This window comes from Penicillium angulare (assembly GCF_028827245.1).
Source record: "Penicillium angulare strain IBT 27051 chromosome Unknown utg000007l_segment0_segment0, whole genome shotgun sequence".
NCBI lineage: Eukaryota > Fungi > Ascomycota > Eurotiomycetes > Eurotiales > Aspergillaceae > Penicillium > Penicillium angulare.
Window position 1 is genome coordinate 3,081,444 of NW_026623166.1, and position 11,831 is coordinate 3,093,274.

General features: G+C 46.4%; 6 protein-coding genes across 6 annotated transcripts; 3 read left to right on the forward strand and 3 right to left on the reverse strand.

The window, feature by feature from the left end:
* Positions 1–29: 29 nt before the first annotated feature.
* N7478_010405 (L-xylulose reductase) lies at positions 30–962 on the reverse strand (the record flags this gene model as incomplete). The annotated part of the gene is made up of 3 exons (XM_056926619.1): positions 30–317; positions 379–633; positions 693–962. The coding sequence occupies 3 exons, from the start codon at positions 960–962 to the stop codon at positions 30–32; spliced, it is 813 nt and encodes a 270-aa protein (XP_056775989.1).
* Positions 963–1,491: 529 nt separating this feature from the next.
* N7478_010406 (uncharacterized protein) lies at positions 1,492–2,227 on the forward strand (the record flags this gene model as incomplete). The annotated part of the gene is made up of 2 exons (XM_056926620.1): positions 1,492–1,636; positions 1,698–2,227. 2 exons carry the CDS (start codon positions 1,492–1,494, stop codon positions 2,225–2,227), a joined length of 675 nt encoding a protein of 224 aa, XP_056775990.1.
* A 156-nt stretch (positions 2,228–2,383) lies between these two features.
* Positions 2,384–3,201, forward strand: N7478_010407 (putative plasma membrane hexose transporter; the record flags this gene model as incomplete). Its single annotated transcript, XM_056926621.1, has 2 exons — positions 2,384–2,491; positions 2,551–3,201. The coding sequence occupies 2 exons, from the start codon at positions 2,384–2,386 to the stop codon at positions 3,199–3,201; spliced, it is 759 nt and encodes a 252-aa protein (XP_056775991.1).
* A 509-nt stretch (positions 3,202–3,710) lies between these two features.
* Positions 3,711–4,660, forward strand: N7478_010408 (SDR family oxidoreductase; the record flags this gene model as incomplete). Its single annotated transcript, XM_056926622.1, has 4 exons — positions 3,711–3,845; positions 3,896–4,270; positions 4,327–4,524; positions 4,577–4,660. 4 exons carry the CDS (start codon positions 3,711–3,713, stop codon positions 4,658–4,660), a joined length of 792 nt encoding a protein of 263 aa, XP_056775992.1.
* Positions 4,661–4,879: 219 nt separating this feature from the next.
* On the reverse strand, positions 4,880–8,869 carry N7478_010409 (uncharacterized protein; the record flags this gene model as incomplete). Its single annotated transcript, XM_056926623.1, has 8 exons — positions 4,880–5,668; positions 5,719–6,398; positions 6,454–6,982; positions 7,566–7,775; positions 7,831–8,389; positions 8,449–8,578; positions 8,648–8,807; positions 8,864–8,869. 8 exons carry the CDS (start codon positions 8,867–8,869, stop codon positions 4,880–4,882), a joined length of 3,063 nt encoding a protein of 1,020 aa, XP_056775993.1.
* A 374-nt stretch (positions 8,870–9,243) lies between these two features.
* On the reverse strand, positions 9,244–10,841 carry N7478_010410 (uncharacterized protein; the record flags this gene model as incomplete). Its single annotated transcript, XM_056926624.1, has 3 exons — positions 9,244–9,906; positions 9,963–10,100; positions 10,152–10,841. The coding sequence occupies 3 exons, from the start codon at positions 10,839–10,841 to the stop codon at positions 9,244–9,246; spliced, it is 1,491 nt and encodes a 496-aa protein (XP_056775994.1).
* Positions 10,842–11,831: the final 990 nt, after the last annotated feature.

Below are 11,831 nucleotides of genomic sequence, written 5' to 3' on the forward strand. Positions count from 1 at the left end.
TAGTGAATAATATGATTGCAAATGAATTTTTATCGACAGGTGTAGCCTCCGTCAACTACAATGTCGGCACCAGTTGTGTATGTGCTGGCATCACTGGCAAGATATAGATAAACGCCTTTCAACTCGCGAGGATCAGCATCTCTCTTGAGAGGTGTTAGGCCATACCACTCTTCCTTCATCTCAAAAGAACAGTCTCCACTAATTGGAGTGTCGATGTAGCCAGGACTAACACAGTTCACACGTGCGAAACTGGCCCATTCTACGGCGAGAGATTTGGCTAGGTGAATCACGCCCGCCTTACAAGCATTATAGCAAGCCTTAAAAATGATTAACATAGCTCATACTCTAAAATAAAGGTTGATATCGGTCGCGACTTACCTGCTCTTGGGGGACATTTGCTGCATGGCCGGACATGGATGCCGTGAAGATCATATTACCTGAACCTTGCTTCTTAAATACTGTGCCGGCAACGCGAGCGCAGTAATACGCCCCAGAGAAGTCTATATCAACCACTCGTTGCCAGTCTTCCACTTTGTCATCTAGGCCACCAGCCTTGGATGGGATACCCGCATTTGCAATCATAATATCCAATCGGCCGAAGTCGCGGATCACAGCGTCGGCTGTCGTTTGAACCTATGAAGAAGGGGATAATGAGCGTCGTGACTACTAATCTCCCGAAGAAGATGAAATACCTCATCGAAATTCTGCACAGAGCATTTGTACGCCTTCGCCCTGATGCCGAAGTCTTTTTGAAGCGCGCTGGCCAAAGCATCTGCCTGAGTAGACTTATGATACCACAGAGCAATATCGGCCCCGGCTTCAGCCAGGCCACGGGCAACATTGTAACCGATCCCGCCTGTGCCACCAGTGATAATGGCGACTTTTCCATGCAGGCTGAACATTTTGAAGACACTGTCCGAAAGTGTCGGGTTGGGCCGTCGAATGCTCTGTTGACCTGTCATTGCTGAGTATGTAGCGAGAATTATTTCGGAATGAAAATTCAATGAATAAATCGACGCGTCTCTTTTGTTGAGTTTCTTTTTTCACGAATGTGGAATCATGCGTGTTTCATATAGCAATCCGACGAGAGAAAAAAAAACATGTTAAGGATGACTCGGATCATCTCCGAGCTACGGATGCATATGTCCGCATCGTGGGAGAGAGTACCTTACCCTATGTAGCTTCCAGAGGAATGCCAGAGAATCTATAGATGAGTTACTTGTTTCAAGGCAAACGGACATCATCGTCCGTTGCAACGGAGGAGTCAGTCCGGCATGGTTGGTTAGTCATGCAATGACATGCAGTCATTGTTGCGGGGAACCCCATGGGGAACCAGCAAATTAGAGTTTAAGTCTCGGCTTTGAAAGGAAAGCCTGTTAACTGTCATACCGGCGAGTGTCCCCCTATCCATGATGAGACAGCCCATATATTACGGTGCCAACGTAATGAATTCCCTTTTTTTTCAATTGTCATTTTGCCTTATTTTAAATCATGAAAGATCAAGACATCGTTGGTGAGGCCTTGGCTTCCGTCCTTCCTCAGTATGATCGCCCTTGGTTCCGCGTGCCTCATCTGCTACAGCTGAACCTCATTCTGCTCATTCCGCTGCTATCTTCATCAGTCGCTGGCTATGATGGTAAGCCTAAAAAATGTCTTTATATTCCTTTGAAAGGCTCTGATTCTCTACCTTCTGACAGGCTCTCTTATGAATGCTCTCCAATCCATTGATGAATGGAAAGAATATTTCGGCAATCCCACTGGCTCAGTCCTAGGAGTCGTAAATGCCGCTCAATCTATTGGAAGCGTCATCTCACTGCCCTTCGTTGGTATTCTATCGGACAGAATCGGACGACGCCTGACTTTACTTTCGGGTGCGATCGTGATAATCGTGGCCTCAATAATCCAAGCAGCTTCGGTTCAATATGGAATGTTTGTGTTTTCACGCGTGTTAGTTGGTATCGGTTCCATGCTGGTCGTGCAGCCATCACCAATGTTGATCACTGAGCTGGCGTATCCCACTCATCGTGGTAAGTATACCAGCGCTTTCTGGACTGTGTACTATCTTGGAGCCATCCTGGCATCATGGGCCTCTTATGGAACTCAGATACATTTCAGTCAGTCCAATTGGAGCTGGAGAGCTCCATCAATACTTCAAGCTGGATTTCCAATTATTCAGGTCATGTTCTGGTGGGCTGTGCCTGAATCACCACGGTTAGTCTTCTACTAGTTTTAGTCGTTCTAGTGCTAACAACCACATGGATGGCTGATTGCCAATGGGCAACCCCAAAAAGCCGAAGAACTTCTTGCTCGATTCCATACCGCTGGTGATACTTCGCATCCTTTGATTCAATTTGAAATGGCTGAGATCGGGCACACTATCGCGATGGAGAGCCAGGCTGCCGAGACAAAATGGACAACTTTAGTAAAGACACCTGGCAACCGCAAGAGAACATTTATTGCAGTCTGCGTCGGCGCCTTTGCTCAGTGGAATGTAAGCCGCAGAAAGACACATTTACCTATATATATATGGGAAATAACGTTATAAAACAGGGAGTAGCAGTCGTGTCATACTATCTCAGCCTCGTTCTCGACACAGTCGGCATTACAGATTCGAGTACACAGACACTAATCAACGGGTTGCTGCAAATTTTCAACTTCATTGCAGCTGGCAGTGCCGCTATGCTAGTTGACCGATTGGGTCGCCGCACTCTGTTTCTCTGGTCGGCTGTGGGAATGCTTTTCTCCTTCATAGTTTGGACTGCCTGCTCGGCAGTCTTCAATACTACGCAAGCCAAACCTCTCGGTAATACGGTGATTGCATTTGTTTTCATCTTCTATTTTCATTACGATATCGCCTATACGCCATTACTATTGGGCTACCCAACCGAGATTTTCCCCTACTCTTTGCGAAGTAAGGGGTTAACTGTTGAGCTTCTAAGCGTGTACGGCTCACTAATTATATTGGCGTTCGTCAACCCGATTGCACTTGGTAGCATCGGGTGGCATTACTATATCTTTTTCTGTTGTTTTGATGTTGTGGTATTGGTGGTAACTTGGTTTGCATTTCCCGAAACAAAGGGTCACTCGCTCGAGGAGATTGCTCAAGTATTCGACGGTCCCTCATTTGCCACCAGTGGAAATGTTTTCGGCAAGGACCATGATACGGTTGAGAAAGCTGAACATGCTGAGCATGTCGCGTAAGAGGAGATTCAGTGATTTGAGATTGTGGTGTTTATTGTGGTTTATTTAATTATTTATTGTTTGAAGATCGATCCACTTCTCAAAAATTTAAACCATATGAGAAAACCATCGTGGTGTATTTCATTGCCTAATATCGTATTAATCTTGCCTTCGCGTAAAAGCCTATACTAGTTATCGAGGATATCGTAGAGCGGAGGACACTTCTTCGCCTTGCAATAAGTGGCAATTAGATTACCCCGCTCCCGGAGGAAGGAAAGTCAGGCCACGATTCCTGATGCTCTTCTAAGGAGTGGCCCTAGAACAGGATTCGGACAAATTGTGAAGGTCGAAACTGAGTTACGGACAAATGGGGCCGTGGCCGGCCCCAGTCGTCCGCTTGAATCAACATGAATGCGGGGTGTGACATTTTTAATCGTTTTGATCGAAACTGGACACATATTTCATATAATAGACTAACTGGAGATACGAGTACATCTGAACTTGATCATACTATCCCATTCATAATCAAAATGGTCCTTTCGCAACCCGAGAACAAGCATGTCACCAGGGCATTTGACCTGACGGGCAAAGTCGCTGTGATTACAGGTGGCGCTCGTGGAATTGGCCTTGAAGTTACTCGAGGATTGGCAGAAGCTGGTGCAAATGTATGGACAGGATCCATTCTGTCGACTTCAATTTTCTGACTCTTATCCAGGTGGCTGTGATCTACAACTCATCCCAGACGGCCGATGCCACCGCGGCCGAAATCGCATCGGCAAACAACGTTCGAGCAGCCGCGTACCAGGCTGACGTCACAAACCAGTCTCAGATCGAGAGCGTGATTCAGCAAATCTCGAAAGATTTTGGAAAGCTTGACATTTTGGTTGCAAACTCAGGTATTGCAAGTTGTGTCGCCGCCGAAGATTATACACCCGGTCAATGGAGTGAGATCATGAAAGTCAACCTCGATGGAGCTTTTTATTCCGCCCAAGCTGCGGCGCGGATCTTTAAAGAGCAGGGTCATGGGAACATCATCTTCACAGCTTCTGTGAGCGCAACATTGGTTAATATTCCTCAGAAGCAGGCTGCTGTGAGTTTATCCCCGTTGTCAATTAGATAATGAAGACATAATTAACTTGAAAAAAGTATAATGCATCCAAAGCTGGTGTCGTACAGATGGCAAAGTGTCTTGCTGTGGAATGGGTAGACTTTTGTCGTGTCAATTGCATCTCCCCGGGCTTTATCGCAACAGAGATTCTCGATATTCACCCCGAGGAATGGCGCAATAAATGGAACGATATGATTCCAGGTCGGCGGATGGCCCAGGCATACGAGCTGAAAGGCGTAAGTAATTCCCAAATGAATATATCACGTCTTTATTTAACAAAAATTACAGGCTTATGTCTTCTGTGCTTCAGACGCATCCAGCTACATGACTGGCGCGGATTTGATTATTGATGGTGGTTACACTCTACCGTAAGCTAGGATGAGCCCACAGCTTACTTAGACTCAATTAGCTAGATGTGAATAGCATCTTATGCTCGTGAATAGTACAAAAACTCATAGATCATTATAGTATTTTTATCCGAATTCAGAGTAATAATCATTCCATGTCTGGAAGTTGATTCATAAAGTCCAAAATCGTAGACTCTTGCCTGTAGGAAGTTAGTACGCCTCATGAGTCACTTTTGGAGGGCCCTTACAAAACAGAATCCATTCCATCAAGCTGAGCCATTTCTAGAGTTGGCCACATCAGTGGATAAAGGTTCGCTAATTGTGTCTGTGGTGACTCTTCGGTCGGGTTGCCCCATCCCTCTACTGAAGTATCGAGGTAGGTCCCGCATCGGTTGCGAATGACTGATAGACATCTGAAAGCAGTGGGGTTAAGGAGCGCCATAGATTCAAGAACCAGCATAGCCTGATGAATCTGTTCACGCCATTCTGGTGCTAGCGGGCCCTGGGGATCGTTGCGAAGGCAGATGACAGGAATCAGGATTGCTTGGAATAAGAAGTACAGCCCATACCAGCAAGCCATCATATTCTGCTGCTCTTGTGCCCAGAAATTTGATATTAGCTCCACCGACTCACCGGCTGCGTCCAAGCATCGCTGAATGGCTATATCAGTTTGAGCGAGGTTTTCCTGTCCGGCTCCCTGACCTGGGCGTGCCATCAATCTGCTAAGTAGTAACGGTCGGTACATGAGAATGCGAAAGTTCCTATATCTCCATCGTAAGATCGAGTGACATAAGCGAAACCTGGGCTCTTGAGTGACAGATTCTTGAAAGAAATCAGGAATCTCGCGGAGCCAACCTCCAATGAGCTCGTCGTCCATAGCTAGTAAATTTGATGCTGAGGGAAAGGGGGACGATATTATCTTGGAGTAAACCGTACTAGTCGCCATATGGAAAGTAGCTTGGGCTCGCATATGGGTATACACGGTTGTTTCACCCGCTGGCATAGGGAGGGCTTTGGTTGCTTGCGTGAAATCCTAAGCCTGGAATTAGTAGATTGTAGAGTTCGAGTTTGTTTGATACTGACCGGATCATGGACATTCATTGGAAGTGCCACATCAATACCACCATTTGGAAAATCAAGTGGTCTCGAGAAGGTAATAATTGCACCGACGTCAAATATGTACAGGCAATGCCAAATTCTTCGCCTCATCTCGGTCGCAAACAGACTAGCTTCGGAGTTTGGGAATTCTTTATGCAGACCGATACCCATCGCAATGCGACGCGCCAGACCTGTGTAGTTGTATCCGGAGTTTGGCTTATTTCTTTTTTGCATATAATTCGAAAACAACGTCAGTGCTTGTACCAGGACGAGGTTTCCAGTCTCCAGCATGTCAATAGAAATACGTGCTTTTGCAGACTCAAACAACTGAAGATCAATATCGATTGGATTCGTTGCTGTTGTCCATACTCCCACGGCAGACACTATGAATAACAGGACTTGCCAAGCATTTCCAGCTGGCCGGGGAATCACCTCCATAAGCTGAGCTCTGAAGGTTGCTTCATGTATGATCGGGTATGAACGATGATAAACAGAAAAGTAAGCATCCACAAATGGCTCTAGCTGGCCCAGTGAGCTCAGTGCAAATTGAATCCTCGGGCTTCGATGGTTTGAAGCAGGTGAACGTTGCTCTAAATATGGAAACTCGTTTGTTCCATGGATTCCGGTATCAGTAGCACGCAATAAAGCAGCACCCGATGCAACACCTGAATCAATATCAGTATGATGATTGAGATCGAAGATAACGGAAAATATACGAACCTAGGTAGCCCCCTTCATGGGGCGCACTTGTCAAACTTGCCATGCCATCGATGAATCTTTCACCGTTCGCGTTCTCATTTCTTTCATCCCATTCAAAGTTGCTAGGAGAAGAGTTGGGCTTCAGTGGTAAAGATGGTATTGTCTGCGGCTCATTCTCATACACAGAAGATTGATATTGATGGCTACGAGCTTCTTCGAGTGCCATGTGTTGGGTTGAATGTCGAGAATGGACCCCGGGACTCGCCAGACGTCTAGGTTGCCGGTCGCTTGGGTCGCTCAACGGCTGGAATCCAGCAACACCTTCAGAATGGGACACTTCACTCAAATCTTCAACCACCGTATGAAATTCCACATTTGCATGGTTTTTCCGGTTTGTCATAAGCTGCTGAAGCAGCGCCTTAGTACGTGCTAGTTCACTCTCAACCTCGTTAAGGTGGCGCCGAGTGAGCGGTGTTTTCGTCTGTCTTTCGTAGGTGCATCGCCGCCCAAACTTGTGACATAAAGTGCATACTGGAATCATGCGATTACACTGTGCTCATGTCAGCAGAAGCTCACTGGGCAAATCTTGATACTTACTTTAGACTTCCTGCGACGACATTCATTGCATGCCTGTTCGGCAGTAGCGCCAATGTCATTCTCGTACAACCCACTAGCCAAGGACCGTGGAGACGACTCAGTCGGCATAGGGGATTATTATGCTGGGGTATAAAGGGTCTCGGGCCTGCTTGGGCTGCGTTTCAGAAGACGGAGCTGAGTGGTGCCCGCGTTGGGGCAATTTGCGGAGAAGCTCCGATAGCCGGGCGAACTCGTCCGACAAAATGACACCTGAGATTTCGGGCTCATACAGCTTCTATACCCACAAGCAGTGAGCATACAGCGTGGACAGCTCCTTCATTATCGGAACATATCACTTGCCTATTCGAGTCCATATGTCCCCTCAATCGCATCCCATTCAAGTTATCGTCAAAAAAATGTGAAAATGTTATGAGTGAAAAACTACAGATAGATATTTGAGAATTTAGATTTGTTATTTACCCGGAGTCGATTTTCACTCAGTCTATTCCAGAAGAACAATGCCGCCGACTCTATACTGAAACACCCTGAATAATCACCTTGATAACGCTCTCTTTTCCTTGTCTTACAAGTTCAAATGCTTCTTCGGCATCTTCAAACTTGAATCGGTTAGTGATAAGTCGTTTCGCATCAATCTTCCCTGAACCGATCAAGTCCACGGCCGTAGAGTAACAGCCAGTCGTATACCGAATGGACCCTCGAATGTGCAGATCGCGAATACAAGCAGTAGTGATGGGGAAAACAACATGCTAATGTACCTTCGTTAGCTTAAACATTGAATTGATATTCATCGGCTGGACTCACTTCTCGACCCATGCCGGCTTGCACATATGTGCCCCCCTTTTTGGTCAAATATACTCCAGTTTGTATGCATGCCTGCGCTCCAGTGGCCTCCAGAACAACGTCGGGGCCCTCGCCTAAATTGAACTTTTCCTTCATAATATTTGCGACTTCTTCGTTCCACGCGATTTCATCTTTGCCTTCAGGTCGAGCTGGAGGAACAAAGACATCATCCGCACCAAACGTGCGCGCAAAGTCTGCGCGCGACTGGCTGATGTCTACCCCAATCACTTTCTTCGCAGAATATGCCTTGCTTACGGCCTGGCAAAGAAGTCCAATGGGCCCGCAGCCAAATACCACGACTGTCTGATTTGGCTTCACTTTGCCGACCTTGGTGATCTGCACGGCAACAGCGACCGGCTCCACAAGTGCACCTTCTTCCATGTTCATGTTTTCCGGTAGCGGGTAACAGTAGTCCGCCTGTGTGTTGTAATACTTTGAGAGCGTGCCATCGTGAGGGGGAGTTGCGGCGAAAACTGTGTCCGGGCAAAGATTGTAGGAACCACTACGACAGAAATCGCAGCTATGTGAAGTGAGCCACCGTCTAATGTGTGTACATAATCGAAGAGAGGAAACACATACTGTCTGCATGGCACTCCAGGTTCGATAGCGACTCGGTCGCCCACTTTGACATTCTTCACGGCGGAGCCAACTTCAACAACAGTACCGGAGCTTTCGTGCCCCAGAACGATGGGAGAATTTAAGACAAAATCTGTTGACTAGTCGTCAGCCATACCTAACTTTGCCATATAGTGATTGCGATTGCTTTGGGTTCATTTACCTCCGATCCGCCCTCGCTGCCAGTAGTGCACGTCACTCCCGCAGATACCAGTCTGCGCAATGTGCACTCGAACATCCCAAGGATCTCTTAGCGTGGGAACTGGACGGTCCTCGAGTACCACATCTTTAACAGCACGCAAGACGAAGGAGCGGTTTGTTTCCTGTTGATAGTCCCAACATCAGAGGTTGTACAAGAGTGAGGCACGAGAAAACATACAGTCATTATGCCGATTTAATAGCCAAAATCGTATATGTTAGATAGTTCCAAGCTTCGTATATTTCGTATGCTTGGGGAGTTTGCAGAAAAGGAAAAATATAAATATTGGTTGGATTATACTTATTGTCCTGTCTCTGGATCTTTTCCCCGACTCGAAGGCCCCGCAGCTGTCGTTCAACGGACACCCCGCTCCGTTATGGGGTCGAGGGCGGGGATCCTCATCCGCATGGGATTCCTTGATTCAATTCGCTATTTCCCGCGTGACATGCTCTAAGGAGTCCCAATGTTACAGAAGATACTCAGCGAGATTCTATATCATTCTTATTCTATGTGCCTCCCAGATCACAAAGAAAATTTTGCTATTTTGATGTTTCGGTCCTTCATAGGATTGGTCCATAGTTCTCTGGTTTGGCAGCAGCATAGGTCTTTGAAAACTCTTGCAGGTGACTTAAAAGCCATGATCGTATTAATGGGTCTGCCGTCTCGATTGCAACCCGCATAGCAAATCCGATACGAAAAGGACCCAGAGTTCCAATTGCGGCGTACTCGATTGACTTGCATATTTGATCGCGGAAGAAAGTCACCATAGCCTCTTGGGGACCTGGATACCCGAAACTCCTCAATGCTTCATGGATAATTACCATATAAGCAAAGTAGCCGCAATATACCGAGGCGTCAAGCACATCTTTATATGTTAAAATCATCGGGAATAAAGCGTCGCCAGTGAAGGAAGGGATCTCAATTGGAGGAGAAGATATTTGAGACCATTTTTCATACCAGACAGCCATTTTACTTTGCATGTCTAGTACCTGCGTTAGAGCTTCGGATATCTCTTGTAGTGTCTCTGGCATTGTGTGATCCATTTCTCTCAGGCGGAAAAGATTGTGTACAATCCGTGGAGAGTGGGTGAAGTAAGCAAAGTACTGCTCAATACTGTCGTGGTAGTCCTTCGACATGGTCGTTATGTGTTGCTCTCGCATCAGATCATGCCATTCCTGGGAGGCCAAGAAACAATCTTCCCCCGAGAACATCGAATGCATAACCTACCCGAGTCAGAAAGATGCAACAACGGTGGTAAAAATGGGAACTTGACACGTACTATTAGACCCCGGGCAGATTTTAGCAATGAGATTTCAAGCTGGTTGCGGTATCGATCAGACCCCCGTACTTTCACTAGTTGGCCGAGTCCTTTTGCGTGCTTCATCCACGAATCGGGAGTCTCGGTGTCTGTAAAAAGCTGAATATAGTGTTAGGTTATCAGATCAAGAAGTGTGGTCTCCATTCCTACCTCATATAAGCAAAGCAACACAACGGTACAAAGGATATTGGAGGAGAGGGCTTCCGATGTGTTCATGAGAGACTTCCGAAGGCAGTGCAATGCTTCACCATAGGCCGAACGGGAGTAGACAACCATTTGTTGGTTTTGCAGCATTCGACCAAAGTGATGTGCTGTGAACGATTTAATTGTCGCATCCAATGCTCGGTTCTGCCCATAAATGGATGGTAGGGATCCAAACCAGCTGGCCATAAGGATATCGGGGCTCTGCGGAGCACCAGGAGACGTAAAATCATTGATAAGAGCACTTATGCTTTGTAGCACGTTTAGATCGACAGAAATCATAGTGGACGGAATTTCTTCTCGGGTCACCCATTGAAGTTCAGATCCAGGCGCGCTCGAAATTGGGCTTGAATTCACGCTAGACGATGCATGACTTGTGTCGCTACTCTGTCCTTCTATTGTCTCAGGAGCGCGGCGTCGGGTTCTATGGGGCTTTCCAGCAATAAATTTAAAGCCTTTCTCATATCCAGGACATAGCTGACCATATGTTTCACACTTGGCACAGCCTGGAACCCTTTCATCGCACTGTGGCGTTCGGTAAGTTATGAAGGCGAAATTGTCCTGAGCGGCGGGGATACATACCTTCACCCGGCGTTTTACACAGAGGCGACAGCCGCTGCTGCGAGGTACACCTACCATATTTGGTCATTTCGAGACATGAATATGGCGAGACTCGGATAAGTCTTTTGGGCGTTGATGCTCGTATTCCTTCGTGCAAATGCTGACATAACACTGACGATTAGTCAAGCCATCGCGCGCAACCAGAACAGCTTAAAATTGATGAAAATGGACGAAAATGCAATTTTATTTAGGATATGACTACATAGATGACTGCATGACATAAAAGCCGTCTGTCTACATCTATTATTCGCCATCATATTCTGTTTGTATTCCGTATAGCCGACAAACCCTGCAGGCTAGAGGTGGAGTAGAGACGATACACCCCACTGTTTGGTATTGAAAACCATTGCACGGAGCAATCGGAGAGAAAGCCCCTGAAAGGTGTTTTTTAAAGAGTTAATTTTTTTGGATTTTTTAACTTCAACTGACTATGGGAATGGCATACTATAAGCTACATATAAGTAGCCTCATATCTTGCACAGAGAAATACTTTGTAAACTTCAGACTTTAGACCAACACGAACCATGGATCCCTGCGCAGCACGGCTAGCCTCAGGCCAACTTTGTTTTGTTTTGATTTTCCACTCTTTGCTGCTGCAAGGAGTCATGGTGGTAAACGACAGGTCTGATACCAGACAAAGCCATTGGTTCTTTTCATATTGTCTGCAGTCAGAAAAGGAGAACAGTCTGTAGCTAGCCGAGGTTCTGTGTCACTAGAAACACGGAGATGAGCAGCAATGTGGAAGGGGAAACGGGTATGAGATCATGTCACAGACAAATGAACCTGGAGCCTCTGGAACATCATTGGAGCTTTTGATAGATTTATTGGATAATTGTTATAAGTAACGATACCAGATTACAGCCTTGAATGAGACATTCTGCCCCTGAAATGCATGATCAAAGAGCGAAAAACAGTGTATAATTGCTGTAACCTTGGGTGTTTCACCCTATTGGATACGCTAATCAATCACTAGTGCATTAGTCTCTCTGATCGACCCTTCTTCACGTC